Here is a 27,681-nt window from a genome sequence, read left to right on the forward strand (position 1 = left end):
ATTGGTGATGGAGCTTGTGCTGCCGGTGGTGTGGATTGTGTGTGTGCGTGTGTGTGGGAGCGGGTGCTAATAAAGAGATGTAGCTCAGAAATGCAACGACAAAGTGGAAGACAGAGAAGAGCACAGAATATGAGAGACAGGTGATGCGATCAATTTTAACAGTGAGTAAAACAGACACCGAGGCGAAATGTTCGCACTTTCCAACATAGCTGGCATGTCACAATATCAGTACAATATTAATGCTTACCAGAATTCATCCTGCATATTTAAGAGCAGCAATCAAGCAAAATAAAAAGTCTACTTAGGTAGCTAACATATGCTTGACTTACATGAGTGTTTATGTTAAAGGAGCAATATGTAATAATGTGGCCAGAATTGGTACTACAATCACAATCACAATTCTGTAGCCCCCACATTCTCTCCCTGACTGAGGTTGCCAGATACGCAGCCGAATTAAATATTTAACTGTATAGGCCAGGGGTAGGGAACCTATGGCTCTAGAGCCAGATGTGGCTCTTTTGATGACTGCATCTGGCTGTCAGATAAATATGAGCTGACATTGCTTAACACGATAAGTAATGAATAATTCTGCTGGTAACCAAGATGTTAAAAAATAACGTTCAAAATATGAAACATTCTCGTGTATTTTAATCCATCCAACTGTTTTCTACTGCACCTGTTCAAGAAATAACAATGTTATCAAAAATTATATGGAGACTTATTAAATTATAAAAATGTTGGTTTTACTTAAAAAATGCACGCATTAGACAGTGTTAAAAAATATGAAATGCCTCTAACGGAAATACATTTTAAAATATTTGGCTTTCATGGCTTTCTCTGCCAAAAAGGTTCCCGACCCCTGGTATAGGCAGTCCTATTATCAATCAATTTTTATTTATATAGCCCCAAATCACAAGTGTCTCAAAGGGCCGCACAAACCACAACGACATCCCCGGTAGAGCCCACACAAGGGCAAGGAAAAACCCACCCCAGTGGGACGCCGGCGACAGTATAATTCATAATTATAAATATAAGTATTAACCAAAATAGACTGCATAAGAATAACTGGCTGTTGTTACTGTATGGTATGATTATCCATCCACCCATTTTCTACCGCTTGTCCCTCTCAGGGTCAGAGGGGTGCTGGAGCCTATACCAGCTGCAATTGGGCTACACCAGGGGTCTCAGACACGCGGCCCGTGAGACGTTATTTTGCGGCCCCCACCTTAATATTTAATGTTAGATTTATATGAATGGCGCTTGACAGCGTTGTGTTATTTGGGTGCAAAATGGCTCTTTCAACGTTCTGGGTTGCCTACCCCTGCATTAGTGGAAAAGCGGCAAATGAGTGAAAGCGACAGAGACGTTGCCATGGAGACGAGGGTTTTCTTACGTGCCGGGCAGCAGTCACACCGCGACACCTGTCCGTCAGTAATAACAGTCCCCAATAACCTGGACCAAATCAAACCGTTATTTGTTTTTTTTATTATTAAGACCCATTTAGTGTTGTAAATTTAATCAATCAATTAATCAATCAATCAATCAATGTTTATTTACATAGCCCTAAATCACGAGTGGGGCTGCACAAGCCAGTCCAGTCCTATTAAAAATACAAACTTACTTGTATTGCTTGGTGTTAATTTCACAAGCTTATGATTGTTTTAAACAGGACCCGCTGCTCATTGAGAAGAATAATACAAGCTCACATGTTGAAGTCTAAAAAGACAACGAAAAGTCATTAGATGTGTATGTTTCTATAATAAGTGTATGTACAGGTATCAAAATACTAGCTAATTACAGTCACAAAACTCACTGAATTGACAAAATTGTGCCCTCCTGCTACATCTTGTTTGCAACTTGCTCAAAGTTACATTTTCCAAACCACAAAATATACCACCACCGCATAGCTTATGTTGCTGTTAGTGGATTAACAAAGCAATGTTTTAAATAAATGTCTACGCATGCCCACCGCCAAGATAAAACATTTGCAAAAGCATTTAAAAAACGGCTGCAATGGCTGCCGTGCAGCATCAAAACATGTGAGCGAGACATGAATCACTCCTAACACTGCCCTTGCATGTAACAATGTTGTTTTTCACTGTGCATGTACGTACCCTGAAGGTCTGAACTAGAAAGAGGTTGAGTCAAATTGATCTGACGCAAGTGTGCTTTAAGAATCTACAGTACATAAGCACCTTTGAGAAGCAACTCACGAATCAATTCCATTACGATTATTGTGATTCAATTTAGAATCGATACTCAATTCAACCCGATTCTCATTGTATATAATTTGGCATTTGAATTATACTAATACTAATTCAAAATCTCCTCTTTAGGACTACTGACACATTACATATACATCTGCCCACAGAACTTTCCTCCAGAAGGTCATATCTTTGTCCATGTGATATCAGATGAAACAAAAATTGAGCTGTTTGGCCACAATACCCAGCAATATGTTTGGAGGAGAAAATGTTAGGCCTTTAATTCCTTGAACACCATTCCTACCGTCAAGCATGGTGGTGGTAGTAGTATTATGCTCTGGGCCTGTTTAGCTGCCAATGGAACTGGTACTTTACAGAGAGTAAATGGGACAATGACAAAAAAGGATTACCTCAAAATTCTTCATGACAACCTAACATTGTGAGTTCCAACTCCGGCCGAGTCATATCATAGACTATAAAAATGGGACACATTACCTCCCTGCTTGGCACTCAGCACCAAGGGTTGGAATTGGGGGTTAAATCACCAAAATGATTCCCGGGCGCGGCCACCGCTGATGCTCACCGCTGTACTCACCTCCCAGGGGGTGATCAAGGATGACGGGTCCAATGCAGAGAATCATTTTGCCACACCGAGTATTTGTGTGACAATCATTGCCACTTTAACTTTAGTTGGGTGTTCCAACAGGACTATGACACCAAACACACATCAAACGTGGTAAAGAAATGGCTAAATCAGGCTACAATTAAGGTTTTAGAATGGCCTTCCCAAACATGTGGAAAATGCTAAAGAAACAACTCCATGTCAGGAAACCAACAAATTTAGCTGAACTGCACCAATTTTGTCAAGAGGAGTTGCCAAAATTTCAACCAGAAGCTTGTGGATGGCTACAAAAAGCGCCTTAATGGAGTGAAACTTGCCAAGGGACATGTGACCGAATAGTAACATTGCTGTTATGCATACTTTTGACCCAGCAGATTTGGTCACATTTTCAGTAGACCCATATTAAATTCATAAAAGAACCAAACTTCATGAAGGTTTTTTTGTGAAAAACAAGCATGTGCTCCAATCACTCCATCACGAAAAAAAGACAGCCATGACATTATGTCCTTCACAGGTGTATGTAAACTTTTGACCACGACTGTACATGCAGAATGTGAGCGTAGTAATGTTGAAAAAAGAAACTTTCTTAAAAATTCTGAATTTATCCAGAATTGTAGTAAATGAGAATTTGGAAAGATTTGAATGTGCGGGGTATCTGCAGGTTTCAGCAAGTCAAATTTAAGACTTTTTAAGACCTTTTTAATGCCACCTTGAATGAAATTCAAGACCGTAAAAAATAATAAAAAAATCTATAAATATAAGCGATGGTTGGGGATCCCACTGTACTACAACCTCAATGACAATCAGTCAAGTTTACTTTTTGTATGTTTATTAATAAACAAACTGATAAGCACCACTCTGCCCAACAGCCCAAAAATTTAAAAATCTTGAGAGATCCAAAAACTTTGACATCCAAAACAAACGCCGGTAAAAACATAATAACCGAGGTGAGGGTAAAAATAAATTACATTTCATTAACACACACCGAGACCCGTTGACTTGATCGAAGAGCAGGTTTTGGATGTGAGGTGCTAATCCGTGTCTTGTAATATATGCTGTTTTATCCTTTCCGCAGGAAAAATGTATTAGCAACCTGAGAATCAGGAAACATCACACGAAAAAGATCGCCAATTCAGTCATTTGAGGTGTAGAATTGATGTTTCACCACAGTGTGCAAGATCCATAACACCTCGGATTTTAATGTTGCTGTCCCGCCGAAGATTAGTGTCAGGTCAGTGCTGCTAGCGGCAGTTGTTGCCAGCTGGGGGTGCGCAGAACTGAGAGATGCCCGGTGTTTGTTTTTGGCCCTTTGCCGCGATTTTATGCTTACCACACTGCTTGTGCGATCCCACCGCCTTAATTCCCATGGTGCCAAGTTTGAAATCTCTCTTACAAAGTATGTACCTGGCCTCCTCGGGATTGGCAACAGGCTTAAGCCAGCTTTTAAACCGGCTGTCCTCCAGCCAACGCTCGCAAAACTTGCATTTCTCCACGCTGACTGAAAGGCGGGACACGAGGAAGAAAGGAAGGAGTCTGCGCGCGACTGACACTGAAACCACTCACTTTTACTCAAAGACGTGCCGTAACTTTTACTCAAAGACGTGCCCCGAAAAAAAAACAAAAAAAAAACTGGCCCGACAATTTAAGACCGTTGAGTACTGAATTTAAGACCATCTTAGAAATTTCTAATAAATGTAATACTTTTTAAGGCCTTAATTTTAGACAATCCAATCCAATCCACTTTATTTATATAGCACATTTAAACAACAATAACGTTTCCAAAGTGCTGCACAGCCGTGTTAAAAACAGTTGTAAAAAAAAAATATATATAAAACCAATAAAAACAATATAAAAACAAATATGATTAAAAACTATTTTAAAGGGTAAAATCAATTAAAACAGTAAAATAGAAATCAAAGTGTATAAAAAACAGGGAGGACAACAGAGGACCACACAACTCACGTAGTGTTAAAAGCCAAAGAATAAAACCAATAAAAACAATATAAAAACAAATATGATTAAAAACTATTTTAAAGGGTAAAATCAATTAAAACAGTAAAATAGAAATCAAAGTGTATAAAAAACACAGAGGACAACAGAGGACAGAGGACCACACAACTCACGTAGTGTTAAAAGCCAAAGAATAAAAGTGGGTCTTAAGACCTCAGTAGAAGCATTTAAGTCTCACCTTAAAACTCATTTGTATACTCTAGCCTTTAAATAGACTCCCTTTTTAGACCAGTTGATCTGCCGTTTCTTTTCTTTTTCTTCTATGTCCCACTCTCCCTTGTGGAGGGGGTCCGGTCCGATCCGGTGGCCATGTACTGCTTGCCTGTGTATCGGCTGGGGACATCTCTGCGATGCTGATCCGCCTACGCTTGGGATGGTTTCCTGCTGGCTCCGCTGTGAACGGGACTCTCGCTGCTGTGTTGGATCCGCTTTGGACTGGACTCTCGCGACTGTGTTGGATCCATTGTGGATTGAACTTTCACAGTATCATGTTAGACCCGCTTGACATCCATTGCTTTCCTCCTCTCCAAGGTTCTCATAGTCATCATTGTCACCGACGTCCCACTGGGTCATTATTGTCACCGATGTCCCACTGGGTGTGAGTTTTCCTTGCCCTTATGTGGGCCTACCGAGGATGTCGTAGTGGTTTGTGCAGCCCTTTGAGACACTAGTGATTTAGGGCTATATAAGTAAACATTGATTGATTGATTGATTGATTGAAGACGAGACTTAAAACACTCCACTGTGGAAGCAGTTTGAACATGGAGGGGCAGAGTGTTCCAGAGCTTAGGGCCGACCACAGAGAAGGCCCTGTCTCCCCTGGTCTTAAGTCTGGTCTTGGGCACCACGAGCTGGAACTGGCTCTCGGACCTCAGAGCGCGCGCAGGAATGTAAATTTGGATGAGGTCCGAGATATATTGAGGTGCCAGTCCATGTAAAGATTTAAAAACAAACAGCAATGTTTTAAAATCAATTCTAAAATGAACAGGGAGCCAGTGCAAACTCTGAAGAATTGGGGTTATATGCTGGCGTTTCCTGGCCCCTGTTAAAAGTCCTGCTGCCGTGTTCTGGACTAACTGCAACCGGGAGAGAGCTTTATGGCTAATGCCAGCATAAAGTGCATTGCAGTAGTCCAGGCCACTTGAAATAAAAGCATGCACGACTTGTTCAAAAAGGTTAAAAGATAAAAACGGTTTAACCTTTACTAAAAGACGAAGGTGATAAAAACACGATTTTAAAACGCCATTGACTTGTTTGTCTAGTTTAAAATGGCTGTCTATAGTGACGCCAAGGCTGGTGACTTTGGGACGCACATCATTTTGCAATGGTCCCAAGTCAGTGAGGGCCGGACCAAAAACTAAAATTTCCGTTTTTCCCTCATTCATTATTAAAACATTCTGGGCTAACCAAGCCTTGACGTCACATAGACAGTTAAGAAGGGGTGTCAGGGGGCCGTGGCTTTTTGAAATTGGCATATAAATTTGGCAGTCATCTGCATAAAAGTGATAAAACACTCCATGTTTCTTCAAAATATCTCCAAGAGGGAGGAGATAAAGAGCGAACAGGATGGGGCCTAAAATAGATCCCTGGGGGACACCACAGTAAAGCGGGGCAGAAGAGGAGGTGGCGTCCCCCAGCCTGACAGAGAAGGACCTCTCAGACAGGTAAGATCTGAACCACGCTAACGCAGTCCCCCTGACACCCACACAGTCTCTCAGGCGGTCTAAAAGAATTGTGTGGTCGACTGTGTCAAAGGCAGCTGTAAGACACATGAATTTAAAATGTTTTAAGACTTTTTAAGGATCCGCAGATACCCTGATGTGAATCAAAATGTTCCGTCACACAATACAGAGTTGAAACGACGTGCCACAGTAACAGACAGTCCCATTATACTTTGTTTATGAGCGAGGGCGAAATAGGTAATTTGTTTATGGTGCCTCCACCATTAATGAATACATGTATGGGGAAACACTAAAACCACAATCATTGTTTCAGAATAAATACATATATTAAATTAAAGTAGAGACTATGAAGCGGTAGCAATTTACTTCTCACAAAGATAAGGTCAACAAACACCACCATTGCTATCAGTGTTACAGAGTAGTATTACATTAAGGGTTTGCGATGCTCAGACAGCAACCCCGTGTTTCCACGTTCCATGCAGTGTCGGATTGGTGCTGATTCAAGAACACGGCCAATCATTTGGCAGCCTGGATTCCATCAGCCTCCTTAATCCACCATCCATCACGCTCACAAGGGGTGCTTGATTACAAAGCACAACAGCGAGGGTGGATTGGAAAAAAAAAAACATGCTCCTTTTCAATCAAAGTGATTGTGCTGTACTTTGCACCGTAAATACTTTTAAGACACTTTCAAGTGTCACCGTGTGCAGCAAGATCCGTTTTTTCCCCCCACTCACCATTGTAGTTTAAACACTTCAAACACAAATGTGTTTTTTTTAGCAATGCCAAAGTGGTTGCAGGTGATTGTGAGCTCATCTATACTTTAGTTGCCTAACCTCAGTTAAAAGCAGCTAGACTAAGTATGTACTTACTCAACTATTTTAGCCAGCGGGACGATTGAAATCTGCTGATGTTTACCTCCTCGTTGAATGGAGTCAATCAGAGCGAGTACATCAGTTGCCGGTTACTGCTCAGTGGTAACACAATCTACAAAATTCAACCTGAGGCTGAATGATATTCATCAGAAATAATACAGGCACCAGCGCCCCCCGTGTCTCCAGAGGGAATAAGCAGTAGAAAATGGATGGATGGATGGATAATATAAAGATTTTTTTCTCCCAAAACACCATTTTCAATTACAATTTTGGGTTTTTTAAATAAAAAATTAAAAAAAATGCAAAAAACAACAGGTATAAAGGATTAATAGCATTATCATGTAATTTGTAATGGCATAGTCTGATTAAAAGACATTTTTAAGACAGAGCTCTGTGTCTTTATTAGTGAAAGAATCCATCCATTTTCTACTGCTTATTCCCTTTGGGGTCGCTGGTGCCTATCTCAGCAACATATTTGTATCTAAGTTATCACACAAATGTGTGTTGCAATGAGTTCCCGGCAAGAAGACAGAAGCTGTCTTTGATCTTACCAAGAAAAAGGCTTTAAATAACTCCACTGTGTAGGATGGGAAGCAACATGAAGGTGTTCTGTTTCTTTGATGTATTGGGAAGGCGTGGCGCAGCGGAAGAGCGGCCGTGCGCAACCCGAGGGTCCCTGGTTCAATCCCCACCTAGTATCAACCTCGTCATGTCCGTTGTGTCCTGAGCAAGACACTTCACCCTTGCTCCTGATGGGTGCTGGTTAGCGCCTTGCATGGCAGCTCCATCAGTGTGTGAATGGGTAAATGTGGAAGTAGTGTCAAAGCGCTTTGAGTACCTTGAAGGTAGAAAAGCGCCATATAAGTACAACCCATTTATCATTTTTTTATAATCCACAGAAAGATTTTGTCTTGACCGGAGAACTACAAAGCGGAGAAGAAGCAGGACCCAACTCCCCTCCAGGCGACCTTTTCTTTGAACTGTTTTGATCAAAGGCGATGGCTATTTACGACCACTCTCCCTTGGAAACAGCTGTTGCCATGTAATCAGGGAAAGTCCAAATAAAACAAGAGGCCTACAATCTTTTGTCAGAGCGTGGAACAACGAACTACGCGTTTCTCCTTATTGAGCCAAATTTAATTCTGTCTCTGTTTAATTCCTTGCTTCTTGTCTTGTTTAATAGATGCAATCAGTGTTTGAACCTGACAATTAGTATCAACACTTCGTATTCTTATTATTTTATGCAAAAATGTTTATTTTTTTTTTTTTATTACCGGAATGTGCCACGGGTCAATAAAAAAGTCACGGTCCATACATGGCCCAGGGGCCACACTTTAAATATCGCTGGGTTGCTTATTTCACACAGAAGACTAAATGTTGCCAAACCACGGACTAGTGCCTCTAAACCACAGGTGTCAAACTCAAGGCCCGGGGGTTAGGTAACCCAAACCCGCCACATCCTTCTACGTAGCCCGTGAAAGCCTAGAAAAAATGGGTTTCAATAAAACTTTTTTTTTAACTAAATGCATTCGTTCTTTAAACTTGGACAGAAAAAAAAATGCATATTTCAAACTTTAATATTATCTGATCATGTCAAATATATTATTGTATACTGTATTGCAAAAGGGGCTTCACGGTGGCAGAGGGGTTAGTGCGTCTGCCTCACAATACGAAGGTCCTGCAGTCCTGGGTTCAAATCCAGGCTCGGGATCTTTCTGTGTGGAGTTTGCATGTTCTCCCCGTGAATGCGTGGGTTCCCTCCGGGTACTCCGGCTTCCTCCCACTTCCAAAGACATGCACCTGGGGATAGGTTGATTGGCAACACTAAATGGCCCCTAGTGTGTGAATGTGAGTGTGAATGTTGTCTGTCTATCTGTGTTGGCCCTGCGATGAGGTGGCGACTTGTCCAGGGTGTACCCCGCCTTCCGCCTGATTGTAGCTGAGATAGGCGCCAGCGCCCCCCCCGCGACCCCGAAAGGGAATAAGCGGTAGAAAATGGATGGATGGATGGATGTATTGCAAAACTATTTTTGTGAGATAAAAACAAATAGTTAAATATCTGAATGTTACCTTTATTTATGATTTTAAAGCAAGTTATACATAAAAAAAAATCTAATAATTTCGGTTAATCATGATTAATCACAGGTTATTACCCGCATGCACAAAGTAAATTAATTCAAAAACGCGGCTCTCTGAAAGCGGCAATTCCTGCGATGTTGTCCTCAATGAAAATGAGTTTGACACCCCTGCTCTAAACTGTATTCTTCGCACTCATTGTAGTGATTAAGTTTTGATATCACACTTCTAGATGTCCTCCTCTTTTCTCCACGCTTTGCACCGCAGTGGTAAAACAAACTGAGCTTGTGGAGGCGGATATGTGCCGTCGCTCACACTACGGCTACTTTGTTGTTTTTTTTACCGCTTGTATTTGATTAGTGATTAAATGCACAAGACACGCTCCTCTCTAGAACTTTTAATGTAAATAATGTAAATTTAGCAACAAAGTCACAAAATTAGCAACACAGATCCCAGTTTGCTAAGTATGTTCCATTAAACTGTAGTTTGTTTATGAGCCAAGGCGAACCGGAAGCGACAAATCCGCAATAATGACAGTGCAAATGTCATTTGCAGCCACAAACAAAAGCTTACATGGGACAAAAATAATGTGTGTGTGTGTGTGCGTAGCCATATGTTTATGGAGAGCGCTGTTGCAGGAAGGAGGAGTTTATGGTAAACACTATTATAGAGCGGAAACTTGATGTAACAAATGTTTTTTTTTGTTTTTTTTCCAACATCACCGTAATTAAATGAATCGATTGCAATTCAAAATTGATCAATTATGCCACCCTAAATCGGTCTAAAAATAAAATTGTCAGTAGCAGCATAGTGTGCTGTTATTCTGTTAGAAAAAAACTGAAGAAAGAGTGCAAGAGATGGGCTGAGTTGGCACTGCTTTACCTTTAAAAACTTGTAGTGCTGCTCCAGATCTTCATCCTTGAAGCCGGTCCCGATCTAGAGGAGAGACAAGGAGATCAGAAAGGTTTCGTCTCTCAGCATTCAGGCTAAAATATTGTTACCAACGTCAACACATGGTCTTTCTAGTCTATCATGTCTGCTGCAACATCGCCAACGTGCTTGTTCCAGTCACCCAGGTATCAGTGTGTATAATGTGTGTATGCACTCGTGTGTGTGAAAGTTTCGCAGGCAGCACTGCATTGACAAATCCCTTTTCCATGGATAAAGACATAAAAGTTACAGCAGGAAAAAGTGGGGATTAAAGGTGTTTGGAGGATTGAAAGATGAGAGAACCAACACTGCATGGTTAAGTCGCACACTTGTCAAACGTTGCAGCTGAAATACACAAGGTTTTCAGTGGAAAGGGACAGTTTAATGGCTCTTACACTAACCTAAATCAACAATAGTCTCCAAAAACACACACACAGCCTGCATCCGATGCACAGGATACAGTAACAGGCAACAATGAGAAATAGACAATAGACAGACACAAGTGGCCAAAAGAGGACATCGCACAAATGCTGGTGGACAACTTGTGAAATTTGAGTGCAGCATATTCATCAAAAAGGAATGATTTAACATTCATCAATTTGCCATTATTTAATCATTAAAAATTGTTACGACAGGGGTCGGCAACCCAAAATGTTAAAAGAGCCATACTGGACAAAAAAAAAAACCCAAAAAACAACAAATATCTGTCTGGAGCCGCAAAAGAATGAAAACCTCATACAAGCCTAATAATGAAGACAACACGTGGAAATGTCTATATTGGGGCGGATACTTGGACGTAGTTCTCACACCCAGTAGTCCTGAGGTGGAGGTGCGACCTAATTGTTTAAGTTTGGTCACATTACGCCTGTACTGGCTCACCTGCACTGGCTTCCTGTGCACTTAAGATGTGACTTTAAGGTTTTACTACTTACGTATAAAATACTACACGGTCTAGCTCCATCCTATCTTGCCGATTGTATTGTACCATATGTCCCGGCAAGAAATCTGCGTTCAAAGGACTCCGGCTTGTTAGTGATTCCCAAAGCCCAAAAAAAGTCTGCGGGCTATAGAGCGTTTTCCGTTCGGGCTCCAGTACTCTGGAATGCCCTCCCGGTAACAGTTCGAGATGCCACCTCAGTAGAAGCATTTAAGTCTCACCTTAAAACTAATTTGTATACTCTAGCCTTTAATTAGACTCCCTTTTTAGACCAGTTGATCTGCCGTTTCTTTTCTTTTTCTTCTATGTCCCACTCTCCCTTGTGGAGGGGGTCCGGTCCGATCCGGTGGCCATGTACTGCTTGCCTGTGTATCGGCTGGGGACATCTCTGCGCTGCTGATCCGCCTCCGCTTGGGATGGTTTCCTGCTGGCTCCGCTGTGAACGGGACTCTCGCTGCTGTGTTGGATCCGCTTTGGACTGGACTCTCGCGACTGTGTTGGATCCATTGTGGATTGAACTTTCACAGTATCATGTTAGACCCGCTCGACATCCATTGCTTTCCTCCTCTCTAAGGTTCTCATAGTCATTATTGTCACCGACGTCCCACTGGGTGTGAGTTTTCCTTGCCCTTATGTGGGCCTACCGAGGATGTCGTGGTGGTTTGTGCAGCCCTTTGAGACACTAGTGATTTAGGGCTATATAAGTAAACATTGATTGATTGATTGATTGAAGGCACCCAGTGTAGAGGTGCCTGCCTTTAATACACTTTCTAATGCGCATTCTCATGTTGGTTGGTAAAGGGGAACATTATCACAATTTCAAAAGGGTTAAAAACAATAACAATCAGTTCCCAGTGGCTTGTTGTATTTTTTGAAGTTTTTTTCAAAATGTTACCGGTCCTGGAATATCCCTAAAAAAAAAGCTTTAAAGTGCCTTATTTTCGCTCTCTGCGAAGACACTGTTCATTTTCCTGTGACATCATACAGTGCTGCCAATGTAAACAAACAATGACGAATAGCAGAGCAAGATATAGCGACATTAACTCGGATTCAGACTCGGATTTCAGCGGCTTAAGCGAATTAACAGATTACGCATGTATTGAAACGGATGGTTGGAGTATGGAAGTATTAAAGAAGAAACTGAAGCTATTGAGCGAATAGCTATTGGCGCTATTCATAGCCATAGCATGGCCGAAAAGCTGCTTTAGCATCGCCGGTAAAATGTGCGGACCAAACGATCAGGACTTTCGCATCTTGTGACACTGGAGCAATTTAAATCCGTCGATTGGTAAGTGTTTTTTTCGCATTAAATGTGGGTGGAAGGAAACGTAATATAGTTGCAAATGCATCTGCAGGTTATCCATACATCTCTGTGCCATGTTTGCTTTAGCACCGCCGGTAAATAGTATGTTAGCATCGATTAGCGTAGTACGTTAGCATCGATTAGCTGGCAGTCACTCCGCGACCAAATATGTCTGATTAGCACATAAGTCAACAATATCAACAAAACTCACCTTTGTGATTTCGTTGACTTTATCGTTGCAAATGCATCTGCAGGTTATCCTTGGATCTTTGTGCCATGTCTGTCATCGCCGGTAAAATGTGCAGACACTCCGGCACATTCAATGGGGGTCTGGCGGCAGATTTCTTGCCACTTTCGCATCTTCGGGCCAGTGGTGCAACTTGAATCCCTCCCTGTTAGTGTTGTTACACCCTCCGACAACACACCGACAAGGCATAATGTCTCCAAGGTTCCAAAAAATAGTCAAAAAAACGTAAAATAACAGAAATGAGACCCGGTGTTTGTAATGTGTTGAAAATGGCGGCTGTATTACCTCGGTGACGTCACGTTCTGACGTCATCGCCACAGAGCGATAATCAGAAAGGCGTTTAATTCGCCAAAATTCACCCATTTAAAGTTCGGAAATGGGTTAGAAAAATATATGGTCTTTTTTCTGCACCATCAAGGTATATATTGTCGCTTACATAGGTCTGGTGATAATGTTCCCCTTTAAAGTTAAAGTACCAATGATTGTCACAAACCCCCTAGGTGTGGCAAAATTATTCTATGCATTTGACCCATCACCCTTGAGCACCCCCTGGGAGGTGAGGGGAGCAGTGAGCAGCAGCAGTGGCCGCGCCCAGGAATCATTTTTGGTGATTTAACCCCCAATTCCAACCCTTGATGCCGAGTGCTAAGCAGGTTGTCTTGAATAAAGACTAGAAAGAAACAGTAACATTGCCCTCTTGCATTTGCCACTATGGTGACCCTGAGGAGCACGCTCCTGCGTGGAGACTATGTTGCTATATTTTTGCCATGGCGAACCAACTCGCAACCCACAGTGAGTTTTGTGGCAGACACGCTACCCGAGTTTTCAATGAGCAAACAGGCTTCATAGTTTGATCTGGCCGTTGGCCTCTTCAACGAGGGGGACATAGTTGACGACGACACCAAATACTTCTTGGACCTCGCATCCCTTGGCCAGCAAGCAACAAGGTAGGCCATGAAGTTGTTGTGCGCAGCCCTGACAACGGACAAGCATATCGCCATCAAACTGCTCCTGTTGAGGCGGTACGGCCTACCTTCTTTTACGGTTGGTCCTCCTGCGGCGTGCGCTTACTAGTGATACTAAAATATCAGTAACATTGATACCAGGTCTTTATGCTATAATATCAAGTCTAAAGTCAAAATATTGATACTTTTAAAACTTTAGTTATTTGAAATAATGTACCGTACAAGTCGCTCCGGAGTATAAGTCGCACCTGCCGAAAATGCAAAATAAAGAAGGAAAAAAAACATATATAAGTCGCATTTTTGGGGGAAATTTATTTGATAAAACCCAACACCAAGAATAGACATTTGAAAGGCAATTTAAAATAAATAAAGAATAGTGAACAACAGGCTGAATAAGCGTACGTTATATGACGCATAAATAACCAACTAAGAAGGTGCCTGGTATGTTAACGTAACATATTATGGTAAGAGTCATTCAAATAACTATAACATATAGAACATGCTATACGTTTACCAAACAATCTGTCACTCCTAATCGATAAATCCCATGAAATCTAATACGTCTAGTCTTTTACGTGAATGAGCTAAATGATATAATTTGCTATTTTACGGTAATGTGTTAATAATTTCACACATAAGTCGCTCCAGAATATAGGTTGCACCACTGGCCAAAATATGAAAAATACTGCGACTTATAGTCCAAAAAATACGGTATATCACCAACAGCAACAGTGGTTACATCAATGTGGAATGCACTCCCAACAGGCGTAAAAGTAAGTGCATCTCTATCCACCTTCAAAACCGCTCTAAAACACCTGCAGGCAACTTCAACCCTTTACTAATACCCTCCTCCATTCACATCCCATCTCCCCGGATTGTAAAAAACCTAATGTAAATAATCAAATGTACTTCTAATGTATATACTTGTTCTTATGCTATCTGAACTCACTATGTTCTCTGCTGGCTGTACATATCCTACCAAGTAAGACCCACACTGTTTCAATGTCCATTTCTTTGTTGATGCAATTGTTGATGACTGAACTACTAATATAAACCAAAGCTCCTCATCCCATCCCCCCGGATTGTAAATAATTCAATGCATATACTATGATGATTAACTTGTGTGATGACTGTATTATGCTGATAGTATATATTTGCACCATTAATTGATTAACGTGGACCCCGACTTAAACAAGTTGAAAAACTTATTCGGGTGTTACCATTTAGTGGTCAATTGTACAGAATATGTACTGTACTATGCAATCTACTAATAAAAGTTTCAATCAATCACTCAAAAAGTAACTTAATTACTAAGTTCGAAATGAAACATGATTGGTGGAAACTACTTTTTCTTGCTCAAGCAAGAAAAAGACTAGCAATTAAAATGAGTCACCCAGTATTATAAAACAAGTGTATCTACACTTTTATTGTAGGCTATTGCAGACACTACATAAAGAGTTGAATTTGAATGAGATGACATTCAATGCACAATTACGCCATTATTTATTTTTCCCTGAGATTGTATTTTTAGCATTTGAAGAGAGTACTCCAAAAGCAGCAACACATTCGGTATATTTTCAAAGTATCTGTATCGGATTGGTATCGCTGAAACCAGCCTGAATTTGGTTTGATTGATTGATTGGGTTGGGGAGGAGACCCTGCCCCAAGTGGAGGAGTTCAAGTACCTAGGAGTCTTGTTCACCAGTGAGGGAAGAGTGGATCGTGAGATCGACAGGCGGATCGGTGCGGCGTCTTCAGTAATGCGGACGTTGTACCGATCCGTTGTGGTGAAGAAGGAGCTGAGCCGGAAGGCAAAGCTCTCAATTTACCGGTCGATCTACGTTCCCATCCTCACCTATGGTCATGAGCTTTGGGTCATGACCGAAAGGATAAGATCACGGGTACAAGCGGCCGAAATGAGTTTCCTCCGCCGGGTGGTGGGTCTCTCCCTTAGAGATAGGGTGAGAAGCTCTGCCATCCGGGAGGAACTCAAAGTAAAGCCGCTGCTCCTTCACATCGAGAGGAGCCAGATGAGGTGGTTCGGGCATCTGGTCAGGATGCCACCCGAACGCCTCCCTAGGGAGGTGTTTAGGGCACGTCCAACCGGTAGGAGGCCACGGGGAAGACCCAGGACACGTTGGGAAGACTATGTCTCCCGGCTGGCCTGGGAACGCCTAGGGATCCCCCGGGAAGAGCTAGACGAAGTGGCTGGGGAGAGGGAAGTCTGGGTTTCCCTGCTTAGGCTGTTGCCCCCGCGACCCGACCTCGGATAAGCGGAAGATGATGGATGATTGATTGATACTTTTATTAGTAGATTGCACAGTACAGTACATATTCCGTACAATTGACCACTAAATGGTAACACCCCAATAAGTTTTTCAACTTGTTTAAGTCGGGGGTCCACATTAATCAATTCATGGTTGGATCGAAATATAAATAAGTGGTATCGCACACTACTCTGTGGAACAACTGCAAGAGTCTCCGGAGAGGTCCTGAGAGGTCGTCTTTTCAGGGCCACATCCTCCTGCCTCCTTCCGTGCAGCGAGAACAACGTGAAAAACTTCCAGCCAATGCCGACAAAGCAGATGTTACTGACACGCACGCAGTCGCTTTAATTCGCCTACCAAATAACTGGAAGTACATGGCGCGGCCTAGGACCCGCCTAAATCATCACCACAAGCATCCAGGGGCTCTCCCGTGCGCCTATTCTGCATCCCTCCTGGCACACAAAGACCGATAACGAACAGGTGCGGAGAAGCCTCTCGCCGCTGCTGGTGAAGAGACCACCGCTGATCTGCCCCTGCCAGCCCCACAGTGCGGGCTGACTCAGCGTGCTTGGGCCCCCCGACTTCCTGGGCAAAGCGGAGGAGCAGATGTTGCTTCTTTACCAGGCATACCCAGGCTTCACAAGGCAGGTGCGGTATTTGGATTTGATGATTTCAGAATATCTGCTCACACAGGTATTTGTTTTGTTTGCAACAGCCACCTGCCTGGCACCAGGCTGTGCTAAAGAAACATGTGTCGTAGGCTGACGTAAATCTTCGCTGACAGAAGTGTTGAAATGTTAAATTTATTCTCCACATCTTTACAGCATTGGAAAACATTAACAATGTTTGTGTCATGTTTCTCCTCATAAAGAAACCACATTAAAACAAAAAAATATATTTTTCGCCCCCATCTTTTTTCAATTTCATACATTTTTGAAGAAACTCTAGGGATCCACTATGCCGGTGCTAAAGAGTCTCAGGTTGCCAATCCGCCAGGTTAACACTTATGTCATCACTTACTCTTGAATTCTATGCAAGCTCTAATTGCAGTTTTCTGTCCAAACAGGTTGCAGACGAAATCCAAACAGGAAGTAAAAATTGAACGACATAAGGTTTAATGCAGGGGTGCCAAACGTACGGCCCGCGGGCCGGATCAGGCCCCCGAACAGGTTTTATCCGGCCCGCCGGATGAGTTTGCTAAGTATAAAAATGAGCCAGAATTTTTGAATGAAATAAACAGTTCTAAATGTGTCCACTAGATGTCACAATAGCAATTATTTGTATCATTGTAGATAAGTGTTTCTCAAATGGGGGTATGTGTACCCCTGGGAGTACTTGAAGTTATGCCAAGGGGTAGGTGAGATTTTTTTTAAATATTCTAAAAGTAGCAACAATTCAAAAATCCTTTATAAATATATTTATTGAATAATACTTTTAACAAAATATGAATGTAAGTTCATAAACTGTGAAAAAAAATACAACAATGTTGACAGCTAGATTTTTTGTGGACATGTTCCATAAATATTGATGTTAAAGATTTATTTTTTTGAGAAGAAATGTTTGGAATGAAGTTGATGAATCCAGATGGATCTCTATTACAATCCCCAAAGAGGGCACTTTAAGTTGATGATTACTTCTATGTGTAGAAATCTTTATTTATAATTGAATCACTTGGTTATTTTTCAACAAGTTTATAGTTATTTTTATATATTTTTTTCCAAATACTTCAAGAAAGACCACTACAAATGAACAATATTTTGCACTGTTATACAATTTAATAAATCAGAAACTGGTGACATAGTTCTGTATTTTACTTCTCTATCTCTTTTATTCAACCAAAAATGCTTTGCTCTGATTAGTGGGTACTTGAATTAAAAAAATGTTCACAGGGGGTACATCACTGTAAAAAGGTTGAGAACCACTGTTGTAGATTATGCTACAAAATAAACCACAATATGTTAGCGAACAAGTCGAGGAAAATGAACAAACTACATAAATAACATCCTGTAATTTGATTTTGATATTATTGTTTTATCTTGATGGATAGAAAATTAACACCAATGAGTTGACTGATGAACATTATCACAGAATTTATTCAGAAGATATAAATAACGACAAATAAAGACAGAATACTATTAACTGCAACATGTAAGTGTAAAAAAACATATTTTGTACATTTTCAGATTGTGCTTTTTTTTATTTTTAACAAAGAAAACAATCTCTAGTCGTCTTTATTTTTAGGTTATCGTGCTGTGATTTTACCACGCCGGCCCACTTACGAGTAGATTTTTCTCCATGCGGCCCCCGATCTTAAATGAGTTTGACACCCCTGGTTTAATGCTTTGTAAATTACGCACCTTGCAGACCGTCTGAAACTCCTCGTTGTCTTCGTCGTAGCAGGCCAGCAGGAAGCCGCCGTACATCCCGGTCCTCTTGCCTTTTCCCAGGTAGGCGCCAATCACGCAGAGGTCCACTGTGTCGCCTACACCTTCCAGGTAGTCCTTCTTTAGCTGTTGCAGGATAATATTTGAGTTAATTTTGGACTAATGAAGTGAAGTGAATTATATTTATATAGCGCTTTTCTCTAGATTAGATTACATTAGATAGTACTTTATTTATTCCGTCAGGAGAGTTCCTTCAGGAAAATTACAATTTTCAGCACAATCCCATTCAAGATCAGACAAACATTACAGGGAGACAGAACAGGATCGCTGACGGGTCTGCCGGCTTCCAGCGCCCCTTACAAAAAAGATGACATACAGGTAAACAAGGGGGTGGGGGGGAAGAAAAAAATAGAAGATTAAAATAAAATTTAAAAATCGGTCTTAGCCTAGGCCCTGGAGTGGGGGTGCAGACTGAGTCCAAGGGAAAAAAACAAACAAAAAACAAACAAAAAAAACAAACAAACAACAACTCATAGCCATAGTACACATACCTCTTCCATGTGTGTAAGAGGGAAACATCAAACATCAAAGAACACAGAGGACATTAAAGACATTAAAGCAGCAGATACAACCAGACACTTCTACATACAGCTATGAATAAAAAGTAAAATAATAATAATAGTGACTCAAAGCACTTTTACACAGTGAAACCCAATATCTAAGTTACATTTAAACCAGTGTGGGTGGCACTTGGAGCAGGTGGGTAAAGTGTCTTGCCCAAGGACACAACGGCAGTAACTGGGATGGCAGAAGCGGGGATTGAACCTGGAACCCTCAAGTTGCTGGCACGGCCACTCTGCCAACGAGCTATACCGCCCTATTGTTTCCCATACACGTGTGGCCAGCCACAATTAAAACATTTTGCTGCAAAACTTCACTTTCCATATAACATTGACTACGTTATTTGTTTGAAAATTAGAGTTTGATGTTTGACCAACAGTCTTCTGTAGCTAGTCAGCACACAGTGGCCAGCAGTAAATTGGCCTAATAGTGCAAAGTTGGCAGCCAATATTAGTTTTAACAGTGTGTGCTGACAATAAACTGTATACTACAATGCAGTTGCTGTTTTATGTCAATTTTGCTATGTTGAAATCTTGTTTGTTAAACGTTTGTACAAATTAAGACCGCATGTGCTCCTTTACTTTAACCGTGAATTGTTACCAGAAAAGTGGCGTGAGTTGGTGGTGAAAAAAATACACCCCGATGGGACTTTAGAGAACACAGTTAGCAAGTTTCAAGCAAATTACCGGTATGTATATTTCCTTCCATCCATCCATTTTCTACCGTTTGTCCCTTTTGGGGTTGGGGGGGGGGGGGGGGGTGATGGAGCCTATGGCCGGAAGGCGGGGTACACCCTGGACAAGTCGCCACCTCATCGCAGGGCCAACACAGATAGACATACAAAATTCACACTCAAATTCACACACTAGGGCCAATTTAGTGTTGCCAATCAACCTATCCCCAGGTGCATGTCTTTGGAAGTGGGAGGAAGCCGGAGTACCCGGAGGGAACCCACGCATTCATGGGGAGAACATGCAAACTCCACACAGAAAGATCCCGAGCCTGGGATTGAACCCAGGACTACTCAGGACCTTCGTATTGTGAGGCACATTCACTAACCCCTCTTCCACCGTGAAGCCCAGCATGTTCTATATGTTATAGTTATTTGAATGACTCTTACCATAATATGTTACGTTAACATAGCAGGCACCTTCTCAGTTGGTTATTTATGAGTCATATAACGTACACTTATTCAGCCTGTTGTTCACTATTATTTATTTTAAATTGCCTTTCAAATGTCTATTCTTGGTGTTGGGTGTTATCAAATAAATTTCCCCAAAAAATGCGACTTATACTTCAGTGCTAATTATATATGTTTTTTTCCTTCTTAATTATGCATTTTCGGGAGGTGCAACTTATACTACAGAGCGACTTATACTCCGAAAAATATGGTATGTATATTTCCTTCCATACATTTCTACCGCTTGTCCCTTTTGGGGTTGCGGGGGGTGATAGAGCCTATCTCAGCTGCATTCAGGCGGAAGGCTCGGTACACCCTGGACAAGTCACCACCTCATCGTAGGGCCAACACAGATAGACAGACAACATTCACATATCCCCTGGTGCATGTTTTTGGAGGTGGGAGTGTGTGAAGTGTATTATATTTACATAGCGCTTTTTCTCTAGTGACTCAAAGCACTTTACATAGTGAAACCCAATATCTAAGTTACATTTAAACCAGTGTGGGTGGCACTGGAAGCAGGTGGTTAAAGTGTCTTGCCCAAGGACACAACGGCAGTGACTAGGATGGGGGAAGCGGGAATCGAACCTGCAACCCTCAAGTTGCTGGCACGGCCACTCTACCAACCGAGCTAAACCACCCCAGGAAGAAGCCGGAGTACCCGGAGGGAACCCATGCAGTCACGGGGAGAACATGCACACTCCACAGAGAAAGATCCCGAGCCTGGGATTGAACTCAGAACTACTCAGGACGTTCGTATTGTGAGGCACATGCACTAACCCCTGGACCACCGTGCTAAAACATAAAAAAAACACGTGTTTGTGTACCACATTGTGACAAAGTTGCATTTGTGTCAAAGTATTGGGGTATTTTTTAAGGTTCATTTATATAGTGCTAGCAAGAAATGTAAAGTGACTAATCAAAATTTAAAAGTCGTATTAATCATAAATGACTGCACTAATCAAAATAGTAAAAAAAAAAAAAATTAATGAGAACTAAATAGATAAATATAGTGAAATAGGCTGAATGCACATTTGGTCGACCAACGTGTCTTAAGTGTGGTACAAATAAAAAAAATTCTAGAAGGGAATAATTTACTAAACATTCTGAAGACAAAACTTGCGTTAAAAGGTGTTCCAAGAGTAAATAGGATGAGCTGACGCTTTAAGGGATGCGGATGATGAAAGCTGGGGCTATATTATGGTTACAGGGAGGATTTCAAGTTCTGATCTTGAGTAATTTGTGCGATTGTGTTGTATCTGTACACAACATCAGCACAGACGCAACTTAAGCCTCGTATATGTAACATCTGGTAGAAGATGAACTAAAGTTTACTCTGCATCTACAAACCCTGTTTCCGTATGACTTGGGAAATTGTGTTGGATGTAAATATAAACAGAATACAATGATTTTCAAATCATTTTCAACCCATATTCAGTTGAATATGCTACAAAGACAACATATTTGATGTTCAAACTGATAAACGTTTTTTTTTTTTGCAAATAATCATTAACTTTAGAATTTGTTGCCAGCAACACGTGACAAAGAAATGAGGAAAGGTGGCAATAAATACTGATCGAGTTAAGGAACGCTCATCAAACACTTATTTGGAACATCCCACAGGTGTGCAGGCTAATTTAGGAACAGGTGGGTGCCATGATTGGGTATAAAAATAGCTTCCCAAAAATGCTCAGTCTTTCCAAGAAAGGATGGGGCGAAGTACACCCCTTTGTCCACAACTGCGTGAGCAAATAATCAAACATTTTAAGAACAACGTTTCTCAAAGCGCAATTGCAAGAAATTTAGGGATTTCAACATCTACGGTCCATAATATCATCAGAATGTTCAGAGAATCTGGAGAAATCACTCTACGTAAGCGGCATGGCCGGGAACCAACATTGAATGACCGTGACCTTCGATCCCTCAGACGGCACTGTATCAAAAACCGACATCAATCTCTGAGGGATATCACCACATGGGCTCAGAAACACATCAGAAAACCACTGTCACTAAATACAGTTTGTCGCTACATCTGTGAGTGCAAGTTAAAGCTCTACTCTGCAAAGCGAAAGCCATTTATCAACAACATCCAGAAATTTCGCCAACTTCTCTGGGCCCGAGATCATCTAAGATGGACTGACCCAAAGTGGAAAAGTGTTCTGTGGTCTGACAAGTCCACATTTCAAATTGTTTTTTGGAAATATTCGACATCGTGTCATCCGGACTAAAGGGGAAGCAAACCATCCAGACAGTTATCGACGCAAAGTTCAAAAGCCAGCATCTGTGATGGTATGGGGGTGCATTAGTGCCCAAGGCATGGGTAACTTACACATCCATGAAGGCACCATTAATGCTGAAAGGTACATACAGGTTTTGGAACAACATATGCTGACATCCAAGCGCCGTCTTTTTCATGGACGCCCCTGCTTATTGCAGCAAGATAATGCCAAGGCACATTCAGCACGTGTTACAACAGCGTTGCGTCGTTAAAAAAAAAGTGGGGGTACTTTCGTGGCCCACCTGCACTCATTGAAAATGTGTGGCGCATTATGAAGCGTAAAATACGACAGCGGAGACCCCGAACTGTTAGACTGGAGCTCTACATAAAACAAGAATGGGAAATAATTCAATTTTCAAAGCTTCAACAATTAGTTTCCTCAGTTCCCAAACGTTTATTGAGTGTTGTTAAAAGAAACGGTGCTGTAACACAGTGGTGTACATGCCCATTCCCAACTATTTTGGCACGTGTTGCAGCCATGAAATTCTAAGTTAATTGTTTGCAAAAAAAAAAAGTTTATGAGTTTGAACATCAAATATCTTATCTTTGTAGTGCATTCAATTGAAAATGGGTTGAAAAGGATATGCAAATCTTGTGTTCTGTTTTTTTTTCATCTAACACAACTAGATAACCCATATGGAAACAGAGTTTGTAAGACATTTTCAAAAACAGGCAAAAGCTATTCAGGCAACTTTTTATTCAAGCACTCCATTTTGTTGGCTCCTACTGCTCCTACTAATAAAGTGTGCAGGTTCTACAGTCGAGTGGGTGGAGGACAACGCACTCACCTTGAGCCAGTTATGAGAACGCTTGGCAATTTCATAGGTGGCATCCTTCTCCAGAGTCTTCACCATCAGGCCTTCACAAGAGTCTACACGCACACGCACACACACACACTTTAGTCATTGTGAGAGACTCACGCACATCTTTTGTCTTAATATAGAGCTGATATTAGCACTCCCTGCTTTGTATTCATGCTGCAAAATGGCACACAAACAAGTTGACACACAGCAGGAAGTGACGCACAAATACACACAAAAGCAGGAATAAACCACAACTCAATGTCACACAAACAGTTCAAAGTTTACAAAGTGATGTCAGGAAAGTGATGTCACATCACACTCCTCAGCCTTCCCGGTAAGGTTTATTCAGGTGTACTGGAGAGAAGGCTTCGCCGGATAGTCGAACCTCGGATTCAGGAGGAACAGTGTGGTTTTCGTCCTGGTCGTGGAACTGTGGACCAGCTCTGTACTCTCGGCAGGGTTCTTGAGGGTGCATGGGAGTTTGCCCAACCAGTCTACATGTGCTTTGTGGACTTGGAGAAGGCATTGGACCGTGTCCCTCGGGAAGTCCTGTGGGGAGTGCTCAGAGAGTATGGGGTATCGGACTGTCTTATTGTGGCGGTCCGCTCCCTGTATGATCAGTGCCAGAGCTTGGTCCGCATTGCCGGCAGTAAGTCGAACACATTTCCAGTGAGGGTTGGACTCCGCCAAGGCTGTCCTTTGTCACCGATTCTGTTCATAACTTTTATGGACAGAATTTCTAGGCGCAGTCAAGGCGTTGAGGGGTTCCGGTTTGGTAACCGCAGGATTAGGTCTCTGCTTTTTGCAGATGATGTGGTCCTGATGGCTTCATCTGACCGGGATCTTCAGCTCTCACTGGATCGGTTCGCAGCCGAGTGTGAAGCGACAGGAATGAGAATCAGCACCTCCAAGTCCGAGTCCATGATTCTCGCCCGGAAAAGGGTGGAGTGCCATCTCCGGGTTGGGGAGGAGACCCTGCCCCAAGTGGAGGAGTTCAAGTACCTAGGAGTCTTGTTCACGAGTGAGGGAAGAGTGGATCGTGAGATCAACAGGCGGATCGGTGCGGCGTCTTCAGTAATGCGGACGTTGCACCGGTCCGTTGTGGTGAAGAAGGAGCTGAGCCGGAAGGCAAAGCTCTCAATTTACCGGTCGATCTACGTTCCCATCCTCACCTATGGTCATGAGCTTTGGGTCATGACCGAAAGGATAAGATCACGGGTACAAGCGGCCGAAATGAGTTTCCTCCGCCGTGTGGTGGGTCTCTCCCTTAGAGATAGGGTGAGAAGCTCTGCCATCCGGGAGGAACTCAAAGTAAAGCCGCTGCTCCTTCACATCGAGAGGAGCCAGATGAGGTGGTTCGGGCATCTGGTCAGGATGCCACCCGAACGCCTCCCTAGGGAGGTGTTTAGGGCACGTCCAACCGGTAGGAGGCCACGGGGAAGACCCAGGACACGTTGGGAAGACTATGTCTCCCGGCTGGCCTGGGAACGCCTCGGGATCCCCCGGGAAGAGCTAGACGAAGTGGCTGGGGAGAGGGAAGTCTGGGTTTCCCTGCTTAGGCTGTTGCCCCCGCGACCCGACCTCGGATAAGCGGAAGATGATGGATGGATGGATGTCAGGAAAGAAAAGTGGAAAGTAAGCCACAACACACCCACACGCACACAATTGCACAGGAACCCACAAACGCACACCTCGGACAGACTGCTCCAGGAACTCGGCAATGGCATCTGTGTTGTCAGAATCGATGGATCGGGCAAACAAAAATTCTCCTTCCACTTCGGTGAAGTTCTCTCTCAAAAGAGCGCGGCGCTGACACAGCGGCAGGCGCACCAGCGACTGTGCACACACAAACACATTGAAAAGGAGAAAATATACAATGTTACAAATGGCAAAAAAAAAAGCACATTCTTCCACTTAGCTTGCAGCCTGACATTGGCAAGGAGTAAACACAAGAAAAGTATCTGCACACACGCACGCACGCACGTACATACATATCGAGATGCTCTACAGAGGTATAACCGTTTTGAACAAACTTGAACCACCCACTTTAAAGACACTCTCAGCACGAAGAGCGGAGTTCCAAACGCCCACTGCAGTTTAAGGGTCATTTAGAAAACTGAAACAATGGAACACAAACTCTCTTAAAAATCGCAATTATGAAGGAACGAGTAGAACAAAAATGATGCTGTTTTGGTAAGCTACTTACAATTAGGGGCATCTTGTTTTCACTTAGGATTATATCCCCCAGAGCCTTGAGTCCTAACCTGACTCTCGCCAGACCCTCCACACAAGGATCTGGGCTCGAGGGCAATGTTGTTAAATATTGGTGAATAAACACTACGTCTATTCTGGTTCACAATTTTTAATCAACTGCTGCACAGAGGAAAATCCGGAAACACTTTTTCCTTCCCGCCCATAAACACTGCGCATGCGTTAACCCAGTATATGGAGAAACATGTTAACAATCTTCCTATCTTTTATATAAAACACATTCAATAGCACACGTTTCTTAAAACACAAACACATGTCTTTTTAAACAACAGGAACATTACAATCAACTTAGGTAAGAACCCATTTTCCTTCACTCAATGCTTTCAAAAGCATCAAGGGTGATGCCCCCTTTTTCGTAAGACAGTCAGCCAGTTGAGCTTTTGTTGCTGACCAAAGTACTTTTTGTATTTTTTTGTTGCGAATGAGTTCTTTGATGCCACTTATATCTAACCGAAGCCTTTTCTCTGTTACCTGTTTTGTTGATCGAAGAGCATCATAGAGGGAATGATTACCAGTCACACAAACTAACGCTGGAGCATTTAGACCAGCGGTGCCAGTAGTGAGCTCAGAATAAAGGGTGGCAAGAAACAGCATTGTCTATTCCATCCGACATGGCCAGAGTGCTTCGCACCACATGTCGAATTCTCTTGGACTGCCAGAAAAGGGGGGAGAATTTACCTCCTTTTCCCATTAGGATGATCAACATGCCCCCTTGTGTACCTCCATCAGGAAGATTTCCTAATGAAGCATCACTGAATACAGTTAGGTTTAAGGCGGTATCATTTCCCAAATGTTGAAATTTTAAAGTCACTTATTCAGCTTTAAGTTTACGAACTAACTTATTAGCATTGTGAATGGATTGCACAGTCGCATTCTTTAGACTCGTTGCCAGACCACAAGAATCAAACATTACGTCAGGTCTTGTCTGTTTTGCAACCCAGAATATCTGTCCTATTTTTGATCTGAGTTGTTCTTTTTTCTGTTTCATTAGGAGGAGCATCTCTTTCTAGAGCACCGACTGGCTGTAAGTGAATGGGGTGCAGACTTTCAATGTAGCTGTGCTGATGCAACTGTACAGAATCATTAACAGTTTCAATATCCATTACCAAATAGCAGAAATTGTCATGTTCCTCACATCCCACTTGGAACTCAGACTTCAGTTTAGGGATCACATTTTCTGAAAAGTTTGATGAGCCTGCCCACATAAAATCATCTACATGACATGCGAGTACACCTGGCACTGTGTTTTTATTATCCAGCCAATAAAATACTGCCGGGTCTACCTGTGACACTTTACCACCTGTGCTCAGCATGATTTCCTTCACCTTGTTGTACCAATAGGCAGATGCATCAGCAAGTCCATACACAAACTCCATACCCTGTAAAAAGGCCAACTTGAAGTCCATGGATTGGACTTTCCAATGATGTTGACAAATTACACTTAGCAATAGCCTTAGAGATTCAGAAGCACAGGTTGGTGAATCTTTTTGTAGATTTGTTTTAATTAAGTTCTTCAAACCCCCTTGCTACAAGTCTGGCTTTGAGTACAATACCAGTGTCACTTTCTTTGAGACTACAGACCCAACTAGTGGAGATACACTTTTGTCCTGTATTTTCAGTCTCTTCAAAAACATTATTGCTTTTCTAGCTTTCTATCTCTGCCTGTTTGGCTGCATCAAATGATATGTCTTTTGTTATGAGTACATCAGCCTCCCTAACAGCTGACTCAGTGTTAAGATGCTGTACACACGACATGTCAACAGCCTCTTTTAGTCCAGTACTGCCATCAGGCTCAATATGCTGCACATTATACCAGTGTTTATAGGTTCCTGTTGCTTTACCTGCTCTACTGAGTACTTTAGCCCTACATGTTACACTTGTATCTATTTTCACGAAAGTTACAATCTGTCCTGTTTTTAACTTCACATTAGAAGCAGGGAGAAGATTATCACAGGCACTGTGAATCATTAGAGGTGCATCACTTTGAATTACACCATCACTTGTTTCCCTCTCCATCACTGTCATG

At 42.2% G+C, this 27,681-nt stretch overlaps 1 protein-coding gene across 4 annotated transcripts in view; it reads right to left on the minus strand.

Annotated features, from left to right (window-relative positions):
• lig1 (ligase I, DNA, ATP-dependent) overlaps nt 1-27,681 on the minus strand; it is a 119,190-nt gene that overhangs the window by 14,079 nt on the left and 77,430 nt on the right. For all 4 annotated transcript variants that reach the window (XM_061920974.1, XM_061920972.1, XM_061920973.1 and 1 more), the window contains 4 exons: nt 25,076-25,220; nt 23,370-23,452; nt 18,476-18,628; nt 10,352-10,405 (listed from right to left, as the gene is read on the minus strand). In XM_061920974.1, coding sequence (XP_061776958.1) covers nt 10,352-10,405; nt 18,476-18,628; nt 23,370-23,452; nt 25,076-25,220 — 435 coding nt within the window. The remainder of the gene's footprint in view (nt 1-10,351; nt 10,406-18,475; nt 18,629-23,369; nt 23,453-25,075; nt 25,221-27,681) is intronic.

Source organism: Nerophis ophidion, linkage group LG14 (genome assembly GCF_033978795.1).
Source record: "Nerophis ophidion isolate RoL-2023_Sa linkage group LG14, RoL_Noph_v1.0, whole genome shotgun sequence".
Classification (NCBI taxonomy): Eukaryota; Metazoa; Chordata; class Actinopteri; order Syngnathiformes; family Syngnathidae; genus Nerophis; species Nerophis ophidion.